Here is a 24247-nt window from a genome sequence, read left to right on the forward strand (position 1 = left end):
TCAAATACTAAATAAAAAGTCTTACCTTAAATTTGGGATGGAGTTCAAGTCAGCCCCACCAACGATCCACTCCAGCAAACTTGAAGAGAACTTTCTCAAGAGTGTCGTGGTGGCCTCGGATCGTCGAACCGGCAAGAATCCGGCCTAGAATCTTGGAGAGAAGGGTGAGGGGACGAACATGAGAGAGAGAGAGAGAGAGAGAGAGAGAGAGAGAGAGAGAGAGAGAGAGAGAGGGGGTTCTTCACGTGATTCTACAAAAAAAATTGAGTTTAGGCTATTTATACACCTGCACTTGTCGACGAGCCACATCACTTTCGTCAACAAGGCCACGAAGGGAGTTCATCGACGAATGCTTATTCCTCGTCCACGAAATTCAGAGCTGAAAATAGCCTCTCGGTTTCTTCTCATCGACGAGACACGTGTCCTCGTCGACGATCCCCTCAAACGTGTTCGTCGACGAACGTGCTGTGTTCGCTGACGAGATCCCTATTTCAAATTACAATCTCCTTTCTTTCTCCTTTCCCTTATTATTTAATTATTATAATTCCTTCGGGGTCTCTACACACTTCTCCATAAGGTGGAAGATGTTACAACAGCACATGATTACATGAGTTTATTCCAGTTAAAACAGTTGCAAAATTCCATATTCATATTACTACACTATAGGAGATATACAAATATAATTCAGCATCATTACAAGGGAGATTTCCCGAAGTTAGGATAGGGTACAGGCCCATACACTGTACGATCCCTCCACATGGTACTCAATCCTGTGACCTTTCCCATTTTAGTTTTTAAATCATGTATATGAATATTTAGAACAACGACCAACTTTGAAATGTCATAATATGCCTATTTATCCCGTGGCACGGGTTGTACACTAATAACTCTAACATGCCCTGTTCGTGCAGGCACTGTCAAACATCTAGTAGATAGTCCGACTGCCCCACCTGGTCCATTATTTGACCAGTGATCCCAATACTCCTGCAAGCCGACTATCTCTGTACCCACACTGATTCACATGTGTGGTTGCACTATACTTTACTAGCAACGAAACCGCACCTTTAGAAACTGGAGTATCTTTCAGCTCCTTTAATCTAAAGTATCTTTCGACTCCTTTAGTAACAAGTTGTGGACCCGTTTATCATATATACAATTTAAAATGAAAATATAATAATTTGTGCATTTCTAGTATTTTCACAATCTCATTAATGAACTAAACAAGCATTCTTTCTTTCTTTCAAACTAAGGTATCAACCGGCACGCGTACTCTAGGTTTACCTCTTTTCACATATAAAGCTCGGTATTTAATCGGCACCTGTTTTCCATAGTTTCAAATAGCATAGTGGAACCTTAGTTCCTATAGTTCATAATTGTATATTCCAATGCATTATAAGTCCATTTAATAGCATATATCACGTTCGTTTCATCAAAAACCGCTTTAAGGAGTAGTCGGTTCAAAAAGTCATTTAAATGAAAAATGAGGGTTCAAGCATCCCCTACTAATAGTTTAAAGCAACTAGGTAAGTTTTTAAAACGTTTGGAGATCATATGCAAAAATCCCTAAATTTACCAAAACCGTAAAAATAATTAAACCGACCCTTTTACCTGGTAGAATTTTGCAAACGAACAGTCATAACGTACATAATAGTATAGACTATAGTTTTACCGGTTTACTTTTCAAAATAAACTGATGTAAACAAATCCCCTTACCTTAAACCTGAAACCGAAACACTAACGAATCGATCCAAAACAATGACTCGGGGTCCCCAAAATCTAAAAATCGAATAACAATACTTCAATATAATTTCCTATACTACCGATCTACTGAACCAAAACCGAATTCAAACCCTTACCTCGATTTTAGGAAAAATCCCAAAATTCCACAAACGAAGATCCGTTCCACCATAAGCGTAGAGATTCTCCTCCTGATCCATGTGGTAACAACGAATCGTGGATTCTGGCAACGGGCGGCACGAAATCCTAGAGAGAGAGAGTGTTGGTTTGAGTTCTAGAGAGAGAGAGAGAGAGAAAGAGAATGAAAGTTTATAAAATAAAACCTAACTTAGTCTTTAAGTAATGAAAATAAATATGTCCTCCTAGATATTTATATATAAATAAGTCAAAATATCTCCTTTCAATATATCTTCTCCAAAATATCTCCTCCAAAATATCTCTTTATTTATTTATTTATTTATTTATTTATTTATTTATTTATTTATTATTATTATTATTATTATTATTATTTATTATTATTATTATTATTTTGGGTCGGGTTAATCACAACAAGAACAAAAGATTTTTGTTGTTCTTGAACCTCTAGCCTACGCACTATTGTATTTAGGTCTTCGGACATTCATTACTCTCACGATCAAAGGTTCTTTCACTTATTTTTTCGTAAGCAAGATCGTGTCTTTGAGGTTTGGTAAACTGAATATTATTTTTGATATATAGATCTTTATTTTCAAAGTGCGCATACTCTCACAATCATATTGTTATATATTTTGAGAGCAACAACGCGAGTTGTTCATATATATACATATATATATTACTTGAAGATATTTTTAAAGGGTTTTTATTAAAGCTTAAATCTTTGAAAACATTCAAGTCTATATTTTATTCAAAGATTTTATCTCAGTTTCATTATTGTAAAATTGATTTGATTTAGATCTTTGGAGCAAAACTATTTAACATATATTTCTATAAAGATCATATAGTTGGATTAGATCTTTGGAACATATTTGTTATACATCTTTTCTTATACAAAGATCGTTCAATTATTATTACTAAAGATTTCATCAAACATAATACATACATTCAACTGAGCTTCTAGTTATATCATCTGATTATGTATTAGGATTTCAATTGTACTCATTAGCTTGTTGTGAAGCATTCGAGTTTGCAAAAAATTGTAATCTTATTATTGTATTGACGGTTCAGGTTGTGAACCAAGTTGAGGAGGAAGCTATGCCTCTTGTAAGCAGCGAACTGTAACGTGAAGCTCCGTCCTAGTTAAAGGAGCGAGATTAGTGGAATCCTTGAGTAGGTTGCTCAAAGTGATGACGTAGGCCGGGGTAGGCCAAACCTCATAAAAATCTGAGTTTGCGTCTCTCTTTCCCTTAACTCTTTTAATTTCTGCCTGCATTTACTTATCTATTTGTGGTGTATCTTAAATAATTGGGTAATTCATTTTGTTTAATTAAGTCACACATTAAATTGATAAGTTGAGAAATACTGAATTACTTGTCATCTAGGTTGTACGTGTATGATTGTAAGTTTTCAAAATTAGGACTTGGGTAACCTAGATTTTAAAATACCCAATTCACCCCCCTCCCCTCTTGGGATTACACCTAAATTAATAGATATGTTGAGTAAAGAGTTTGACATGAAGGATTTGGGTGCGGCCAAGAAGATTCTTGGGATGGAGATTCCTAGGGACAGAGTTGCAGGGAGATTGTGGTTATCTCAGGATAGCTATGTAAAGAATGTGTAGGAAAGATTTAGCATGGTTAATGCAAAACCGGTAAGTATACCGTTGGCGAGTCATTTTAAATTGTTTACCGCTCAGTGCCCAAGGACGAATAATGACATTCGTGACATGTCAAAGGTCCCCTATACTAGTGTAGTGATGTGTTTAATGTGTGCTATGGTATGTACAATACCAAATCTAGCACAAGCTATCAGTGTGGTGAGTAAGATTCTTTCAAATCTGGGTATACAACATTGGGATGTAGTCAAGTAGATTTTTAGATACTTGAGGGTTACTTCTCACTATGGCATCATGTTCGGCAGGCAATCGAGTAATCCGTCAATTGTGGGTTATGTGGATGCGGATTATGCGGGGGACTTGGATGACAAGAGATCTATAATAGGGTATGTGTTCACCCTTGTGGGAGGGCCTATTTGTTGGAGGTCCATGATACAATATCTGGTTGCATTATCAACAACTTCAGAGTATATGGCAGTCGCCGAAGCTTCCAAGGAAGCATTGTGGCTTACAGGTTTAGTCAAGGAGCTGAGTATTCAGTAAGATGGAGTTCAACTGCGTTGTGATAGTCAGAGTGCCATTTATTTGGCAAAAAACCAAGTGTATCATACGAGAACCAAGCACATAGATGTGACAAGATCCAAGAGCTAGTCCCTTTTGGTGAACTTGTACTTAAGAAAGTTCACACTTCTGAAAAAGTAGTAGACAGGATCCAAAAGCTGGTCCCTTCTGGTGAACTTGTACTTAAGAAAGTTCACACTTCTAAAAAAGCAGCAAACATTTTGAAAAAACATGTTACCACAGATAAGTTCAAGCATTACTTGGATTTGCTTAATGTCTCCAATTGCTAGACATGAGGCAATTCCAACCTAGGTGGAGCAACGAGTTATGTTTTTTATTTTCTCCTAAGGGGTGTATATTCACCAAGATAGAGATTATTGTAATATATGGCTCATATGTTAAGTGAAATGCATGTACAAAGAAAACATGGTGGAAAACAGAGAAGTTGGTATACAAGAAATAGTCGATGATTTTAGAGAGTTGCATCGATGGTTTACTTTCAAGATTAAACCGTCGATGATTTTTCTGAAATTGTCGACAGTTTTGGTCGATGGTTTTGGGTTCAGAAGAAAACAGTTGACGACTTTATCAACCATTTGATCTCGACATGAAACCATCGACGATTTAGCTCAGTTATCCAGCGCTGATTTTCAAATTTTGAATTAGGTAGTTGAATAGGTTGGGTTTCGGGGGGAATCCCTCTGAGAGGGTTATATATACATATTGCATGTTACGACTATATGTCTTTAGACACAAGATAGTAAAAATTCAGAGTCATGTGCTCCCGTGGATGCGGGCATTACCGAACCACGTAATTTTTCGTGTCATTATTTTATTACTTTCATCGTGATTGTATTTTTTTGTAAATTTCACTTGTAGTTTTTGCATTGTGTGATTCAGTTTTTTGTTGTGCATTAATTTGCACAGTAATATTTAATGGGTATTATAATTTTTTTATTGTTATCATTAATTAATTTTAAAACCTCAAAATGTAAGAGCACCCGTATTTTAAAAAATGAAGTGTATGCAATTTTCCTAACCCCCCACCAACCAGAAAAGGAGAGAGAAAAAAAAAAAACATAATTCCTTTAAAGAAACTACATAGAAAGCATAAGTGTTGGGAGGGCCAGTGTGGTGGAAGAGCCCAGCATACGATTATTAATTATTGTGACCACCCATCTGATAGCTTGTTGACTCAAATTGTGTTGCTTTTTGACTACTATACTGATTCGGTGGCCTTCATTGTCGACCGTTCCCATGACATTATTTTTCCCCACTCTGGATAATTATAATAACTGGAGGATGATCTGTCTAGGGTTAGAGGCAATATTTATTAAATAAAAAAGTGTTAATAATACTGATTAAAAAATTTACTAACATTAAATTAATCAAATTTTTTAATTGAAAAATATTATTAAAAGTATTAAGTAATATGATGATGATAATCTATTTAATAAAAACATTAAGAATTTTGAGAAAAAAAAATGTCAATTAACGTAAAACTAGTTAAATTTTAACTAGAAATTATTAAGTAAACATAATAGTAATTCATTTATTGAAAATATTGACATTTTCAATTAACATAAAATTTTAAAATACTAATAGTGTTAATTAAAGACATTAATCAGGAAATATTTATTAAAAAGATCTTTTGGCTTGTTATGTGGTATATTAATTTATGTTGAAAACTAATAATATTATTTTTAAACTCCACTTGTAACAAAAATCAGTATTCAAATATAACTTATTTCATTAGTATCTATAAACAACATTTATTTTTAATTAAATTAAAAACCACTTATAAATTTCAATAAATTTTCTTTTATTTCAATACTTATTATTTGCATTAGTTAAATTCAGCAGTTTTTTATTTTTAGAAAAAAGTATTTTTCATTACTAGTTCCAAACAATTCATAAAATGTTTTTCAAATTAAGATGACATTTTCACTCATATTAATTGTGGCAATTTTTTAATAGGAATTATATAATGTGTAATAACCCAAAAAATAAAATTATTAATCAATTAATTAGTTAAATATTTTAAATTAATATATTAAAAACAAGTAAAAAGAAATAATATGAAAAAAAAATGAAAAAAAAATTAAGACTAATTATTTATTAATTAACTATTATTGAAATAATTAATTAAATAAATAAATAAAATGAATAGTGTGGAAAAAAAAATTAAAATAAAGATATGTATACTAAATTATATATGTACACACACATATATATATATATATATATATATATATATAATTAATATAATAATAAGATTGCATTGCAGAAGATTAGATTTCAAAATTGAAATCTGATCTTTCTGAACTTTCGCCCAACACTCAGTTCTCTCAACCTCTACGTGCTGCTGTCTCGCCTCTCCGTCTCCGTCTCTCTCTTTCTCTCAACATTTCGATGAGTTTGCGTTGGATTGGAAAACAGAAGGTGTCGTTAGATTTCTAACAACGCTACCGACATTTCTACTGGACCATATTTGTTGTGAGAACGGCTTAAGCACTGCTCTAGGGAGAAGGTAATTTTTCCCCAATTTCTCAATTTTTAGTTAAATTTGTTGTTAAATCGACGATCAGACACCACCACCGGGTCCTAATCTTCGTTGTCGTCATTTTGACGTAGGTAATTTTTCAATTGGGGTTTTCTAAACCCTACTCCAAAGCGAGAGTGGGATTTGAGAAATTTGGTAATTTGGCTAAATTTAAGGGTATATTTATTCATTCAGGAATTATGGCCCTAGGAAATATTTAAATAATATTTTATTCAGGAATAATTTATTAGAGTTAGGAATTTTTTATTCAGGGTCTGGGTGAGCGCCGCAAGTATTTTTCGAAGTCCCTGTTGGCGTAGTTCAAGAAACCAGGTAAGGGAAAATTATATATTAAATCAGATTTTATGAAATTAAAGGCAATAATTTATATTATATTATATGTATGTTTTGCTATGAATTATTAAAATGTTAGCCATGAAATTTATGTTTTCTGAACCTAAAATTGTCGATATAGTTATGTATATGTGAAAGTGAACAAATGAAAGTGAAAAGAATTTTCTGATGAATTAAATAAGAAATGAAATGTATTTTGAGCATATAAATGTTAAATGTGGGTTGGCTTATTTTATGAGAAATATGTATGAATTTTACTATTAAATTGTGTGGCATGAGAATCTGTGCAAATTATATGTTAAATGTATGAGATGCAGGCTAAATAAGTAAAGCAATGAAAATAAAATATGATATGAATAATGTTGCCTATGCATGTTAAATGCAACCATGTAAACAATTGAAATATGTTGGGTAAACAGCTGAAATATGCTGGGTAAAATAGCTAAAAGTGGCTGGGTAAATGTGTAACAGCTGAAAGTGCGAATGATAAATGTAGAATATGAATGTGAATGTGAAAAGTGAAATGTGAAGTGAATAATACAAAGATAACAGATATAAAGTAAAGAAAGAAATATATTATATATTGTATTATAGTATGTATTTAAGGCGAAGTATACACTCTGTAGAGACCCAAAGAAATTATAATGATTAAATAATAGAGAGGGAGAAAAAGGAAATTGTAAAGGGGGTCACAATAGGTCCTCGTCTACAAATGCGAAGTGGCTTATTGGGATTGTCGACGGGGACACGTGTCTCATCGATGAGAAGATATCGAGAGGTTATTTTTCAGCTCTGAATTTCGTCAACGAGGAATAAGCGTTCGTCAACGAACACCCTTCTTGGCCTCGTCAACGAGTGCAAGTGTATAAATAGCTTAAACTCAATTTTTCTGGAGAAAATTTCACGAAGAATCTCTCTCTCTCTCTCTCTCTCTCTCTCTCTCTCTCTCTCTCCAGTTCATCCCTTCCCCTTTCTCTCAAAGATTTTGGGCCGAATTCTTGCCGGTTCGACCATCCGAGGCCACCACGACACTCCTGGGAAAGTTCTCTTCAAGTCAGCTGGAGCGGACACTAGTGGGGTTAACTTGGATTTCATTCCAAAATCAAGGTAAGACTTTTTATTTAATATTTGGCTTTTCCACAGTTATAGGAAATGTAGTACTCGTAGAAATACTGAAGTTTTGTTCAGGGAGATATTGTTTTCAGGGTGTTGAACGAGGAACACTGCGAGTATAGGACTAGACGCTGCAGGGGCTTTTCAGTAGTCAAGTAAGGGAGTAAACTAAAGCAGTAATTTTTCCATGAAAATTATTATTATTTAATAGCATATTAATTTTCACGAAGCATGTACTATGTATGAGTATATTTGGGAAAATATATGTATTTGGGAAAATATTGCTGATATACAGGAATATGTTTTAATGTGAAATGTCAGAAAATGTGATTTCAGAACATGTTTCATGTTTTTATTCAGTTTGTGTGGCATGAATATTATTTCACGTATACTGTATTATGCTAAGTCAGATTTACAGAAAAGGCATGTTTACAGTTATTTTCGGAAATAACATGGATAATACAGGAAATTATCGTTTCAGAATATATGACAAATAGTACATATGCTTAGTTCAATATTTATGATATGTTCGACACAAGGCAGTGATTGATAGCCGGCGCAAGGCTGCAATTATATATGTTATCTGTAAGGCCGCAATTATATATGTTATCCGGTGTAAGGCCGTGATTATTTACGTTATGATAGGATTTAGATAATGCTATCAATCTATTTATGTTAAAACAGTATATGATCATGTACTATATGTTATCAGAACCTGAATGATAGTTCAGATAAGTTTTTCGGAGCATGGTACCGTAGCTATACAGTTCAATTCAGTTCATACTTGTGCTAACCGCCCCTGCTAGTAAAGGGGGTGGGAGATAGATAGTTGATGTGGCTCTCAATGTAGAGTTGTAGACATCCACCTGGCAGTCCGGACCAGGGTGTGGCAGGCCCATCGTACTTATAGACATTTTTTACTCAATAGTGGTCGGCCAGCCATTGTTGGGTCCCGCCTTCAGGCTGCACAACCCGTCATGGGGGTAATACATGACATCAACTAGCTATTCATTCTGGGTAAATTTCAAAATTACTAGTTATATCAGATGATTTTATGAATAGTGAAGTACAATATGATTTAGTAAACCATGAAACTGTATGTTTACTCAGTTATGTTATTATTAGTGTTTTCAAGCATGTGACATGTACAATATATTTATTATAGCACATAAATATTCATGTTACCACACAAGTGTATTTAGTTTATTTCCTTTATTGAGAGGTGTCTCACCCCAACTTAAATCATTTCAGGGAAGCTAGAAAGACAGGCAGACCGAGGCCACCGTTGAGGTAGTGTTTACTACCCCGTTAGGAGGGTAAGTTTTTGAACTAGAGTCAATAGGTTTTTGTGTTAGATCCTAGTTTCATCTTTTGGTGACTTTGAGAATTGTATATTTAAATAGTATATGGTGAAAGGTAGGTAACTCTAGTATAATATATCTTATGGTTTGGTGAATGAAATTTATGTTTACTGCTGCTTAGGTTTCCACTGTGTATGATTGGTGTGTCCCCGTTACCCACGGGTTTAGGTAGACTTTATTATGTTTTAAATTAATGATAATTAATATGGTTGATATGTGGTAAATTAAGTAGGTCGTTACACACTCCGCTTAAGGGCTTGCTGAGAAAGGCAAGTGCCCTGATAGGTATCAAATGTAGCTATATTAGGTTGCATAACGTATAAGGGCAGAGGGAAACTACTTGTATGGGTGGGTAATCTTCCCTATTATCGAGAACTTCTACTAGTAAACATTTGTGTGAATGTGTGAGTATGAGATAAACTAACCACCTGAGGGTTTACTGAGTAAGGTAAGTGCCCTGATATGTTTCAGTTGTGACCATAGGTTGCTTAAGGTATCAGAGCAGAGGGGTGCTACTTGTATGGGCGGTAATCACCACTATCCTTGGGAACTCTCATTGGTAAAATTCCTTGCATATTTTTGGGTAGGAACAGAGAATGATTTCATAATTGAGGTTTCATTTGAAAATAATATAAACATATATATATATATATATATATATATGTATATATATATGTTGTACTTAAACCTCGTGATTATCACACACTGATTTAATGTATTCCATCCTTACTAAGATGTGTCTCACCCGATATAAATTTTATCTTTTTCGGGACTTTTGCGTGATCGAACTTAGTGAGTTCAAGGCTGGTATAGCATTTTTGATAGAGAGAGAGGGTATAAACTTTGGTTATAATTTTTGGGCTTGTAATATACTTATGTTTTAAGAGTTGTGAATATTGGATGTTGATGTATGCTTTTGAGATTATATAGATGTAGAAACTTTGGTATATTATTGAGGAGTAGTTATTATTTTCATTGCGTAAGTGATAAAAAGTTAGGTACAGGTAATAGAACACGTGGCATCTGGGCCCCGCTTGACGGTTTCGAGGCGTCACAAGGTGGTATCAGAGTTATATTTCAAATAACACTCCGGACCCTAGTTTCAGGTTTAGGGCATTACACTAACCCTTTATTGACCCGACATTGATGAGCGCATCATTGCGCTTATGGGGGTTATAAAGTCTTATGAGCATTTATATGGGGGTTTTTATTGTAGTTTTGTAACGGTTCCCTCTAATGAATGTATATATATATATATATATATATATTAAAGTTTCCACATCGGTTATATAGAGGTGTTTTTATGGTGAATTTGTAACTCCTTTTTCTCTTTGTGAGTATTAATTTCGGGTATATCAGTTGCCCCTCGGTAGTTTCAAATTTTTGAAGCAAGTTTCAAAAGTTTGAATCCTTGAGGTTAGTTATTTTAGACATTCGGCTTTATTTTTTAGACCAATTCTTCATGTTTCGGCTCCATCCGAGCCGAAGGGTTGGCACTTGACTGTCTGAGTTGATGCCCCCTTTTGTCGGCTATGTCCGCGCCACCTTCTTTCGCTCGTGACCAGTCGGCTTCATCTGAGCCACTCTGACGGCTCATGGTCACTCATCTTCATCCGAGCCACTCTGATATCTTGTGACTACTTGACTTCATCTGAGCCACTTTGACAACTCGTGACCGCTCGGCTTCATCTGAGCTACTTTGGCAGCTCATGACCGCCCAGTTTCATCTGAGCCATTCTGGCATCTCATGATCACTCGGCTTCATCCGAGCCACTCTGATAGCTTGTGACCGCTCAACTTCATCCAAGCCGCTCTGATAGCTCAAGTGGGCTAATATTCGGGCCTTATGAGCTTTGCTCATTAATTAGGCCACTCCAGTGCTTACTCTTTGTTTTGCCTTATGAGTTGTGCTCATCAAGTGGGCTAGTCTTCAGGCCTCATGAGCGATGTTCATCTGTTGGGCTAGTGTTCAGGCCTCATGAGTTGTACTCATTAGTTGTGCAACTCTACTGAGCAGTGCTTAGTCTTTGTTTTACCTCATGAGTTGTGTTCATCATTTTGGCCACTTTGTTTAGCAGTACTCATTTTTTGTTTTGCCTCATGAGTTATGCTCATCAAGTGGGCTGGTCTTCGGGCCTCATAAGTGGCGCTCATATGTTGGGCAAGTCTTTAGGCCTCATGAGTTGTGCTCATTAGTTGGGCCACTCTACTGAGTAGTGCTCAGTCTTTATTTTGCCTCATGAGCAATGCTCATCTATTGGGTCCTTCCTTTTCAAGTTGGTTTAGCTCCTTCTTGTGATCATCACCTCTTCTAGGTTGATGTATTTTCTGGGCACGTGCCATAAGCTCTCCCATATTGACAGGGGGTTTCTTTCTTAGTGAATTTAGGAAACCTTCTAGCTGGAGAGTCGTTGTTAGGGTTGCTACTCGATACCGCGCCTTAGCATTCCCTTTTAGAGTGACTACAAAAGCTTGACACATGATTGCATCTGGTGCACCTTACAATTGTATCAGCACTCTAAAGGTGTCCAAGTGATCAATAGGATCTGATAAGCCATCGTACCCTTTTATATTTGACATTTTAAACTTGCTACATAAGGGAACATCCATTACCTCTTTAGTGAAAGGTAGATCTAAGGATTGGATTGAGGTCTCCCTAGTGGAAGGGTTTCTACAAGCTTCCTTCGACATTTTCTCGAATTGATCAATTTTTTTTTTTTTTTGAATTTTTCTTCTAATGTTTGTGAATGTTGTTCATAAATGCCCACGCTATTCGTGTCCTCCAACTTCTTTATTGGATCAGAAGCCCTATCAGCGACTTCTGGTGGAACTGTAACTTTCTTATTTGACTCAGGTTCTACTCAGTTAGGATGAGGAGTAGATTCCTTATGATCCCTTTTCTGCTATAGGATCATAGTGAACGTATCCTCCATCCTTTTTTGAAATGCTAGGAATTCACTTCTTGTCACTTAGGAATTTTCATTTGGTGCAGAATGTACGAATTGGGGAGATTGGTCACCCATTGCCAGTTCTAACTTCGAATTGTATGATGTAGCCATGATCAAGGATTAGAAAAACCTCTCAAAAGAATTACCACAGACAACGCCAACTGTTGCTACTTGAAAATCGATCGACCTTCACGAATCATTCCTCGATCATGACCACCTGAAAAAGATCAAGCAAGAATTGCTTGGAGAACTTAATATGTAATCCGAGAGATCACTTCGATGCCTAAGTAAGGGACTAATGAGAGGCTTGAATTGTAATAGTAGAAAGAAGTGCATATGAATAAGATGTTTACCTCTTCTCTAAGTTCCTTTTTATAGTGGTGAAGGTTGATCCTCTATTAATCCGACATTGATGAGCGCATTAATGCGCTTATGGGGGTTATAAAGTTTTATGGGCATTTATATGGGGATTTTTACTGTAGTCTTGTAACAGTTCCCTCTCACGAATGTATATGTATTAAAGTTTCAACGTCAATTATATAGAAGTGTTTTTATGGTGGATTTGTAACTCTTTTTCTCTTTGTTAGTATTAATTTCAAGTATATCAGCTTGGTTTGTATAAAGGGGATAGAATTGATTTCTATAATTTTACATATTTATCATATGATTTTTTATTTTGTTTTTTTTTCATTGTGGTATATGAATCCTTATGTAAATGTATTTCTATTTTTTTGATTAAGTATGAGTTTGAAGAAATGTAAATTCGCTATTCCTAATTAAAATTTGAAAATAATTAGGGAGAGGTTGGCCACAATGTGTTCTGCTCAGAGGATGACTCAACAAATTGCACTCCCCTTTTGTATATTGCTGCTATAATCTCGAATATTACAAAGGAGGTTTTCCTTTTGGTGTCATATTTTGAAAATGTAAAATTTATTCTTATAACTATTAATGATTATTTTAAAATATTCATTTAACTATTCACAACTATTTCAAAATATTTTTATAATTATGTCGAATTTATCCTCATAACTGCTCTTAACAATCCCAAAATATATCTATTAACTATTTAAAACTATCCCAAAATACCCTTATACTATTTACTATTTATTTGCTTTATAATTTTTAGAATTTTTTTTTTTTAAATAGAGAAACTAGAGTAGTCACATGCCATAACTAGTAATAATAATAATACAAAAAGTGGAAAGAAAGCAATTGTATTGCATGTGAAGTCATGAATATAAGGAAAAGATCTTTCATAGAGAGATTCCATGAATGATTGCGCACTGGTGGAGCAAATTTCCCCAATCCACAATTGGAGTATCTTTTTCATTAATTAAACAGTTATTAAAATATTATCTTTTTGTACTTATAATGCCCAAGTATGCGAGTATAAATGTGGCATATAGGTTGTGTAGGCAATAATGAGAAAGTAATAAATATATTTTAAAATTATTTTATTATTTTATAATTTTTTAAATAAACATAATTTATGAAGGTAAAAAAATAAATATTATGAATTTGTGTTAATTTGTATGAAATTCAAGATATTACATGATAAATTTGATCAAAATCAACACAAATCTAACTTCAAAGTTGAAATTCCATGTTCTTAAAAAATAGAACAAGGTTTTTAAGAGTAAAGCATCTGACCAAGCCAAAAATATGGTAATTAAGAGAATACTTATCAATCTGTAGCCTGTGATTGAGCAGTTGCCAAGCAAATGATATTCCAAAAGGCTACAAAGTCACATCAGACGTTGTAAAGTGGCCCAGCACTGTTGAACAAGATCAAGAATCTTGTTCATTACAATACAAAAAATTGAGGGAAATCAGGCGTCTGTGCTCAGATCTAGAAAACCAAGTAGACGATGCCTGATACCAACGCCGCACCGCACACCCACCATTTCTCCCGCATTCATAATTCGTCTTTCTGTAATCAGATTTCTCCGGCATCATTGTGATGGGAGACACGGTAGGTGCGCCTGCTCTCCCATTCTGCCCCTCCCAGACTCACTTCCACTCTAGGCATTCTCCTGTTCAAAATTCTTTATAAATCCCCAGAGATCAGGACAGCAACAAACAAATCTCTCTCTCTCTCTCTCTCTCTCTCTCTCTCTCTCCACACAAGTGATGCAATTTGATGTGGGTGTCTGACAATTTGCCTCGTTTAAGATTTTGGATTCTGGGTGTGTTCCAAGTTTGCTGGGAACAGGAAAGGATTTGGGTGTCCTAAAAATTAGCTATTACGGGGTTCCGAGGGGATTAGGGTTCGAAAGAAATCTAAGGGATCAAATTCTCATCTGGGTGTTGAGTTTTCTGCATTTTGAACTCAGGAACTGTTTTCGTGAATCAATTCTAATTTGGGCGTGCTTCAATTATTATTTTAAGACTATGAGTCATAAGAGAATGGTAGGAGGAAATGGTATGTTTTACCCAATTCTTGGATTTGCATCATGTTTTGCTTTCATTTACATGTCTTTTGGGGATTTGAGGATCAGTTTTTCCCGAGAACCAAACTTGGCTTTTGTGGAGAGGAACGGTACTCAGTTCATGTTGGATGGTAAAGCATTCTACATTAATGGGTGGAACTCTTACTGGTTGATGGACCATGCGGTGAATGAGTACAGTAGACCCAGGGTCAGGGCTATGCTGCGAGCTGGTGCAAAGATGGGTCTTACTGTATGCCGAAGCTGGGCCTTCAATGATGGGGCTTACAATGCCCTCCAGATTTCCCCTGGTCAATTCGATGAGCGAGTCTTCGAGGTATTGCAAATGGAAGTGTCGTAATTCTTTTCACCATAATATTATATTTTGTTCAGTAAAATGACCTGTAACGTGCTTTCCAGCGAAATGTGTTTATGTTATTTGAATTATAGCTCGACCAAAGACAATGGTTTTAGGTTTTGAATAGTGACCTGATTTTGATGCTAACACCTCTTTTTGAGTGCCACTGATCACATAGCTGTCCCTTCCTATTACCTGAACCTTGAATTTTGATGTTTGTCTAGGAGATAAGTGATTCTAATTGTTTAGAAGGTATTAATCACCAATGGACTTAGGAATGGAGGCGTAAGTTGTGAGACATCAGTTATGTAATGTTTTGCTCTAAAATATAGTGCTTCACAAGCAATCACAAAACAACATGAAACATGCCATGCATGTTGCTGCCATATCAAATATAGTTGGCCATGTTCTACATAATAAGATTGAAGCGATGGTCATCTGAACTGTATGGAAGGCACAAAGTAAAATAGAAGAATACAACATCTTTCAAGTTTCTTTTCCCTATGTTTGGGAGAGGCCTTGGATTTGGATGTGTGGTTTGAAAAAGATGTAAGGCAAATTTGTATTGGATTTTGTCCATTTTCACTCAAATCCAAATCCAATGCCCAGAATCGATGCTCCCAAACACAGATAATGTCTTTACCCTTTAGAATTATAATACATTTGACTTGAAGACCATTCAATTTTATGGTCTTTTTATTTATTTATTGTTTTTTATTTATTTATTTTTTCATGTAGAAGATTGCAAAGGCCAGTAGGTTGTTCATTTTTCCTCAATGCCACTAAGGATCTAGTTCCCTCCAACCCACCCCACACCCCACCCCTTTGGGGGCCTGAAAAGAAAATGATCATTAATTGTAACAATCTGTTGCTTTTTTCTTAGTATTTATTTTTTTTGTTAATTTTAGTGTCTTGATGATATGGCAGGCTCTGGATCATGTCATTGCAGAAGCAAGAAAGCATGGAATCAGGCTGCTGCTTAGCTTAGTCAATAACTTGCAGGCATATGGTGGAAAGACTCAGTATGTAAAGTGGGCATGGCAAGAAGGTATTGGTTTAAGCTCGTCCAATGATTCATTTTTCTTTGATCCAACCATCCGTCAGTATTTCAAGAATTACATCAAGGTAACCTATTTATTCATCAATCTCACTTTCTCGATAAAGAGAAATTTCTCTAGTGTTACATATGGACCTATTTCCAGATAATTGTTAACTCTATGCAATATGACTTCGACTTCACTATTGTTTTCCTGTTGAACCTCCTAAGAATGACGTATTGCATGCATTGGAGGCTTTAAAACTTTTCTTTAGTTTTTTCTATTGTTTTTCATGCATCATGAGGTTAATATATGAGGCATATTATGAGTTTGTCATGTTTCCCACCTTTCCTAGACCCTTTGATTTCCAAGATGGGTGAATGCCAAATTAAGTAGTGGTGCCTGTCGGAATAAGACATTTATTGTACAATTGAAAAAAAATTTTAGATGTTAGACATAAGATGGAACCACAAAAAGAAGAGATGTCTATGTCTTCCCACTTAATCTTGGAAGAAACATGCGTGTTCTTGCATACATGATATGTGTGTATTTGCATACATGAACCAACGTCAACTATTTGTCCCACATTCATTCTTCCCCTACTTAACTTGAGGACATGCCTATGTGTCGTAGGCTGAACACTTCACACCTTGTGAAGAGCTGTGTGGCACTAATTCTGGCACTTTGTCTTTACTAGTTAGGTATACCGCGGTTTCACCATATAACCAAATTTGTTATTATCAAATGTAAGTAGAAGCAATAAATATTCACGAGAGCAAATGAGAGTCTCGTGCTAAACTATAAGCAACACAATTCATTATTAACACCCCTGTTGGCAACGCACGTTTAGTGAGGGAGGCAAGTAGCCTAAACATGTTTACAAATTCTATTGAGTTTTACAATGATTGATAAAACCCTCTTCTATAAACGAGGGAGGCAAGTAGCTTAAACATGTTTACAAATTCTATTGAGTTTTACAATAATTGATAAACACTGATCCTCTTATAGAGACTTTCTACATTATTCTAACTTTGGCACTAAGAAACATTGAACTGACTGAGGGTTTATACTAACATTTTACAGTCAGGCATTATCATACTCAATGAATAAAACCTATACAACTATACTACTATTTACATGATGGTTACACATCCCATATACATAAGACGAGTGGTCACTGGCAGGGGTGTACAAATTTTACCGAAAAACCGAAAACTAGACCGAAATATGCTTCGGTTCGGTTTTTCAGTTTTTAAAATTAAAAAATTTCAGTTTCGGTTTTGGTTTTCAGCAAAAAACTGAACTGAAAAACCAAAAACCGATTAAATAAACTGTATTTTATAATTTTATACAATATTAATGATAATAATAGATATTTTTATAGATGTGTAGTTATTTAATTATCATTTTCAATTCCACCCAAAAAATAATAAAATATTTCATTCTTTTTAAAGATAAATTTACTCAAAATTAAAAGAAAAACATCAATTGGGACTTGGAAATTTATAGAAGTTGTGAGACTCCATCTTTTGAAGTTCCAATGTGGGGCTAGAAGTGTGCTGCCCATGCCAACCTGACAAGAAGTGTGCTGAGGCTGCTGCCCATAATTCTAGTTTCTCAGTCCCACATCAGTTTGGAAATGGGAAGGGAACAGATTTCCACACCTTATAAATATTCAAGTTGTATCCTCCCTTCAATTCCATCTCACGTGCTGGGCTTTGTATTCAAAGTCTTGGCCCAATTAGAAACCTATTAAAAATTATAAGATGGGCTGTGGTTGCAGCCTAGCCCAAAGTTTTGGGCTTTGAAGGACTTTTTTTTTTTTTTAATTTTTTAATGGTTCAAAGTTTTCTAAAACTGAAAATAACCGTACTGAACCGAAAATCGGCGGTTTGGTTTTCTTATAAACCAAGGTTTATGGTTTGGTAGTTTATATGGCCAAGGAGTTCAGTTTGATTCTCGGTTTTGGCAATCACCAAACCAAAAAAACCCGAGTACACCCCTAGTCACTGGCAAGCATAATGCCCTGAACAAGCTCAGCTTTTGATACTTTGAGTTGGTGGTGAAAGGTATTTATCCCCTGGCACACATTAACATCCACAATTATTCTTGAGCCCATGTAAACACAGGACATCTCACTGAAAACAATACAACAGTTGGGAACCTCAGTGCATAATATGTAGTTTTATAATACAGTCGTTCTTGTGTGAATACATTGTTTTGAACATTGAGTTGGAGCATACCAAACTCAATGACGGCCGCTTGATGAGTAACCAAGGTGAATCACTGCTTGTGGGGATATTATAGATCATTGAGGTTGTGCTTTTTGACTTTGATTTTTTTTTTTCTCAAATATGGTTTCTGAATGTTGATCTCAAATATAGTTTCTCCAAAAATTATTATTTCTGACTTTATTGTAGCTGAACTCTTCTTAAGTTCTAGCTAAATTTTGAATGCTACTTCTTAGCACTGTCATTATTGGTTGGTCTGTCCTGATGATGGGTTGAGAAAGCTGATTTAAATGTTTCTCATGTATAAAGGGTGTTTGACAGGGTGACTGGTGGGTTAGTCTTTGCAGTTATAACAGGAAAACTTGGCTTTTTGTAGATACAATTTACCTTCCACCGATATTAGTGCTTTATTTTTTTTATATAAATATTTAAATATAGGTTCTAGAAGTTGTGCGTGGAGGCACATGGTAAATGGTGTTCGGAAGCACATGGACATGCATGTACACGCTCTGTCTCATACATAATGTTATAAATGTAGACGTTTTTTTTTTTTTTCCAAAATACTAAATGCTCTTAGTTTTAAACTAGTAAAGAGCACTTATTAAATTCACTTAAGGCTCACCCCGAGGCAGAGTCTTAAATACTAAATACCAAAAAGGCCAATGCATTATACACTAAGATTGACACTTTCTTCAAAGGGCACACCTTTTGCGCTTTTTTAGTTCAGGCTTACAAATTTTGGGTGTGTGATCTCAAGTTAACCAAAACCTATGAATGAATGTCCTAATATGAGTTGACTCTAAAAACTCTTGAACCTCAATTCTTCCAAAATAATTGAGTGTTGCATCTTAGATCATGAAAATAATTTGTTCTTTGTATTGTTATAACTATCCCTTTAGCTTGATTGACTAAATTCAAGTATTCTAAGAATGGCCAAGAAGTAGATTACATAGTATATTTGACTTTTTAAATCTTATGTGTAATTTTTTAAATTTTTTTGTTAATTTTAAAAAAGTAAACATAATTTATTTTCATAGTTTCATTTAAAAAGTAAAATTACCAAAATGCTTACACCTCAACATCTCAAGGCTTACATCTGCTGCATAAGGGTTAAAATACCTCATCTGATGCCTTTTCTTTTCAAATCACTGGTTTTAAGAAAAAGGGTATAGATTTTTAAATTCTATTACGAGTACAATGGACTATTGTCAAATGCTGAATAGAGCAAATGGACTTATTTTGTGTACATGGATGTACAAGGGCCTTTTTTTCCCACTGAACTTCGGCAAATCAGTAAACGGTTGCTTCTTTGAAACTTGAGTGTCATGGATTTGAGTCGCAGAAATGGGACCTCTAAAGATGTGGACTTTGATGAAAGTCTCATTCACTAGGCGTCCAGTCTCTCAGCATGTTAATCTAGTACTTATTGGAAACAACTTGATTGCAAAAAAGCCCTGGTTAGGGGGATTGTGATGAATTAAAAAGGAATCAGAATTCATAAGCCATCATTTCAATAACTTAAGATTCTATTTCAATTGGCAGCAACAGTATGTTGAGTGATTGTACTTCTGCATTTATGCATGATTCAGGTCCTCAAAAATCTGGATTATAATAAAAGAGAGCGACATAGATTTTTGAATTTTACCAAATCCTATATAAATTCCTGGGGTTTATAAGAAATTTAGGATCCCGGAATTTTAGATGCATGGAATAATATGAAATTTGGTGAAATTTGGGCAAGTGCAAAATATCCTGTTAAGTTCAGGGAGCCATGCATGCTTTACAAATCAACCAGAACATTTGTGAGAAATGCTCCAAGTGGACATTTGTTGACTTATTACACTGCTATCAGATTTGTGCGTCAGCTTTTATGTTTGGTGGTTAGGACGTATTTCCAAAATGGGATATGGATGAAAATGCACTGACCTTGCCATTAGCTTAAGGGGCAAAATAGAAGATGAAAGAGGACTGTTGCCATCCTATCTTACCCTACCTTTCCTCCATTCCTAAATAGAAACAATATCACAATCTCCCTGAATTTTTTCCCCTTAGATAAAGTGTAGCTTAGGAGATTTCAAATAACAATATTTTTGTGCCATATTAATATCTGTCAATTAATTAGTTAATCAACAGAGCCTCATCATCAGAGTCGGGGGCTAACTATGGCATCAACTATTTTTCTTTCTTTAACTAGATGTTGCTGTTTGTGATTTCGTGATATGTTATGGGATTATTGTTGAAATATGAAATTATGATGCCACCCTGAGATTTTTCACCAACTATAATTCTTTTTCTGTGCAGACTGTGCTAACAAGGAAGAATACTATTACTGGAATTGAATATAGGGATGATCCCACCATCTTTGCATGGGAGTTGATAAATGAACCTCGTTGTATGTCTGACCCTTCAGGAGACACTCTCCAAGTAAGTGGCGAACTCCAAATGCTGCAATCCCTGAGTAGTATTCATGGAAAAGAGTAACCTTCTAACATGGTTTTATACTTCTAATTGAAGTTTGTCACAATTTAGAACTCAAACTGAATTCCCCAAATCAGATAGTAGCTTTTGTAGTATAACTGAATTTGGTTAGGATTTTTTCATTTCTTATAGTAAATTCCAACAGGTAATCAGCTCTATCTCATTGGCTTTGCTTACTTTCTTCAATGGAATTTTTTCTCTTACATATACAAAAATGGATACATACATCCTAACATACATACATATTCACATGCATACATATATATATATATATGTGTGTGTGTGTGTGTGTGTGTATGTATATAGATATGTGTATATATATATATATGTGTGTGTGTGTGTGTGTGTGTGTATGTATATAGATATGTGTATATATATATGTGTGTGTGTGTGCGTGTGTGCGTGTTCGTGTGTTTGTGTATATGTATATAGATATGTGTGTGTGTGTATATATATATATATATATATATATATATGTAGAGAGAGAGAGAGTGAGAGGTGTATAAGTTGGTTTTTGAGCATAAATAATTGTATAGCGTGGTATCACAGGATTGGCTAGAAGAAATGTCAGCTTTTGTAAAATCAATTGACAAGAACCATCTGCTGACTATTGGCCTTGAAGGATTCTATGGTCCTAAAAATCCCAAAAGGTTAACAGTCAATCCAGGGGAGTGGGCAGCGGACCTTGGATCAGATTTTATTCGAAACTCCAAGATGTCAACTGTTGATTTTGCCTCTGTTCATATCTACCCAGACCATTGGTAAGCATTTGATGACATTCAATACTCCATGAGATTGCCAAAATAATGAATTCTTCGACACCCCAAAATAATAATAATAGAAAATTAATGCCCCCCCCCCCCCCCCAAAAAAAAAAAATAATAATAATAGAAAATTAATGCTTTGATAGTATTTATGAAACAGCTAAATATAAGCATGCTGACTTGGCTGACAGATTTCACCTCTTTTTTTTGGCATACGATTGTTATTTGTAGATGCCGTGTGCAAGTTCCCCTAGGGTAAGGTATTCTATGCTTTCCACAGACAGGTCCTTCAGTTCAACTTACTCAAACCCACTCCATTGTACTTTTAACAGGTTCCATGAGCAGGAATTTGAAGACAAACTAAAGTATGTGTCCAAATGGATGAAATCTCACATTGAAGATGGTGATAAAGAACTGAAGAAGCCCGTCATGTTCACTGAGTTTGGGTTATCAAACCAGAACAAAGACTTTCAACCACCCCAAAGAGACAGGTTTTACCAGACTGTCCATAAAATTATCTACAAATCTGCAAGGAAAAAGGGATCTGGAGCAGGCTCCTTCATCTGGCAGTTCTTGGTTGGAGGAATGGAAGAGTATAATGATGACTTTGGGATTGTCCCTTGGGAAAGGCCAACGACGTATCGGATAATAACAGAGCATTCATGCAGGCTGGCTGGAGTAGGAGGAGCCATTCAACAAAAAGGCACTTTGAAAGAACTCTGTTTAGGGAGACGGTGAAAGTTTAATTCTCTTCTCGGTCCATTGTTTAGATGGGGAAATATGAGTTGCCATATGTTGGAAGTGGTTTGAAGGAACAGCAATGCTGTCATTGGTTTTAACCAGGTTTCTCTTCTCAGTCATCTAAATTAGGAAATGAGTATATATCGACGAGTTATATTAGTTAGCTGATTGCAACATTTACAGTGATTGTTACTGGAATATGGTGTTTTTGAAGCTTGCCGAATGGGAAACAGCAAAGCCCCATATCTCAAGATTTTAAAAATACATGTCAAAGCCAAGAACTTGAAAAGTGATTCCATTGTCATTGGCATGAAGCAGTTTTTATTCTTTCAATTTGGTTGTAATATAACTACCATAATAATACAGAATATACTGTTGAGTTCATCAAGTTGCAGTCGTTTTCATGCATTTGCAGTAAGCTACCCTACGCCCAACCTAATGCATACCATGCCATTGCATTAAGGTACCCCTCCATCAGGAGCAGTTTAATAGTCTCAAAATTTTTCGGTTTTCTTGAATGGTTCTCACATTGTATACCCTTCCACATTGAGAGCTTGCATTGTGGTGTTTATTTAAACTTTTTCCTCTCTTTATCTTCCTATTTGATCTGTTCTTGCAAGCTTGGGTTTATAACTGTTACAGGGACGGAAGTCGAAGGGCCAAGAATTTCGAGGCTTGACTTCTTCCCCTTGTATCTCTTCATTTCTTTCTCTGTGATGATTTAAAGTTTAAATACCATTGAGTGTCTTCTCTCAGGAGCCTAAAATAATATGTTAATGGCATTCTTTGTGTATCTGCAACAACAATACAACTTTAATTGAAAGCCACAAACCCTGTACTGTATTGATTCCGCAAGTTCTCAAGATCTGCAGTGGGGCTGTTGCAAACACAAATGTCTGGGCAGATGATTTTAATTAATCCAATGGCACGGTGCTAGATCAACTTAGGGCTATGATTTACATTTATCCTTCAGTCATATGAAAAAGAACAATCATAGCCTGCAATTTGAATCAATCTGCATTCTCAAGACCTAGATCAAGGATTTTGCTTGAGATGAAACTTGTTTTTGATTGTATTTTCTTTTTATATAAAAATAAAAATTATTTTATACTAATAAAAATTAGAAAAAATTAAATATTAATAATTTTTAAAATCAAAATTTTGTTCATTATATATATTTTTTATTTGTTAATTTTTTTATAATTAAACATAAAAATATGAATTTCTTATATATATATATATATGTATATATATATATATATATTTTTTAATATTTTATAAGTTCTAAATGGGGGCCTTAACATTAATGGAAATGAAATCTAAAGTCATTCATTTTTTTAACCAAGAAATATTAGAATCATACAACTAAGGAGCATTTGTAGTGAAACCCGTACAACATCAATTGGAGAAATTGGAGAACTTGCACCACACCTTATTACTCCTTAGCCACTGCTAAGCCCTAGTTATTTTATTTTACAATCCCTTCTTGCTTAAATATTCTTCAATCGATTCTCCTAAGAGCATCAATTTTTCCTGCATCAATGGATATTTTTTAACTAGTTGTCTTTACTGGTGACATCTCCTTTCTTGTTATTTCTTTTTTTAATTACTATGATTAATAGTTGGTTAGCTATGGTGATTTTGTGTTTAGAGTTTGTAGGCTTAATATTTACATTTCTTTGTTTTTGTGTTTTCATTTGCAAGTCTTGGAATATAACAATTTTTTCAAAAAGTACTATAGCATGAATTTTAAGTCTACCTAGGATTTACACCCAAAGTTGTACGAGTTTTTTTTTTTTCTAATTTTAATTTTATATTTTAATAAATTATTAAATAACAGTTT

The 24247-nt window shown here is 34.8% G+C and overlaps 1 protein-coding gene across 1 annotated transcript; it reads left to right on the forward strand.

The window, feature by feature from the left end:
- The first annotated feature begins 14036 nt into the window (after positions 1-14036).
- LOC131148098 (mannan endo-1,4-beta-mannosidase 2) lies at positions 14037-22792 on the forward strand. The gene is made up of 5 exons (XM_058097831.1): positions 14037-15132; positions 16081-16278; positions 20723-20845; positions 21449-21660; positions 21996-22792. The coding sequence occupies exons 1-5, from the start codon at positions 14761-14763 to the stop codon at positions 22399-22401; spliced, it is 1311 nt and encodes a 436-aa protein (XP_057953814.1). The 5' UTR covers positions 14037-14760; the 3' UTR covers positions 22402-22792.
- The last annotated feature ends 1455 nt before the right edge of the window (positions 22793-24247 follow it).

The sequence above is a fragment of the Malania oleifera genome, chromosome 2 (genome assembly GCF_029873635.1).
Source record: "Malania oleifera isolate guangnan ecotype guangnan chromosome 2, ASM2987363v1, whole genome shotgun sequence".
Classification (NCBI taxonomy): domain Eukaryota; kingdom Viridiplantae; phylum Streptophyta; class Magnoliopsida; order Santalales; family Ximeniaceae; genus Malania; species Malania oleifera.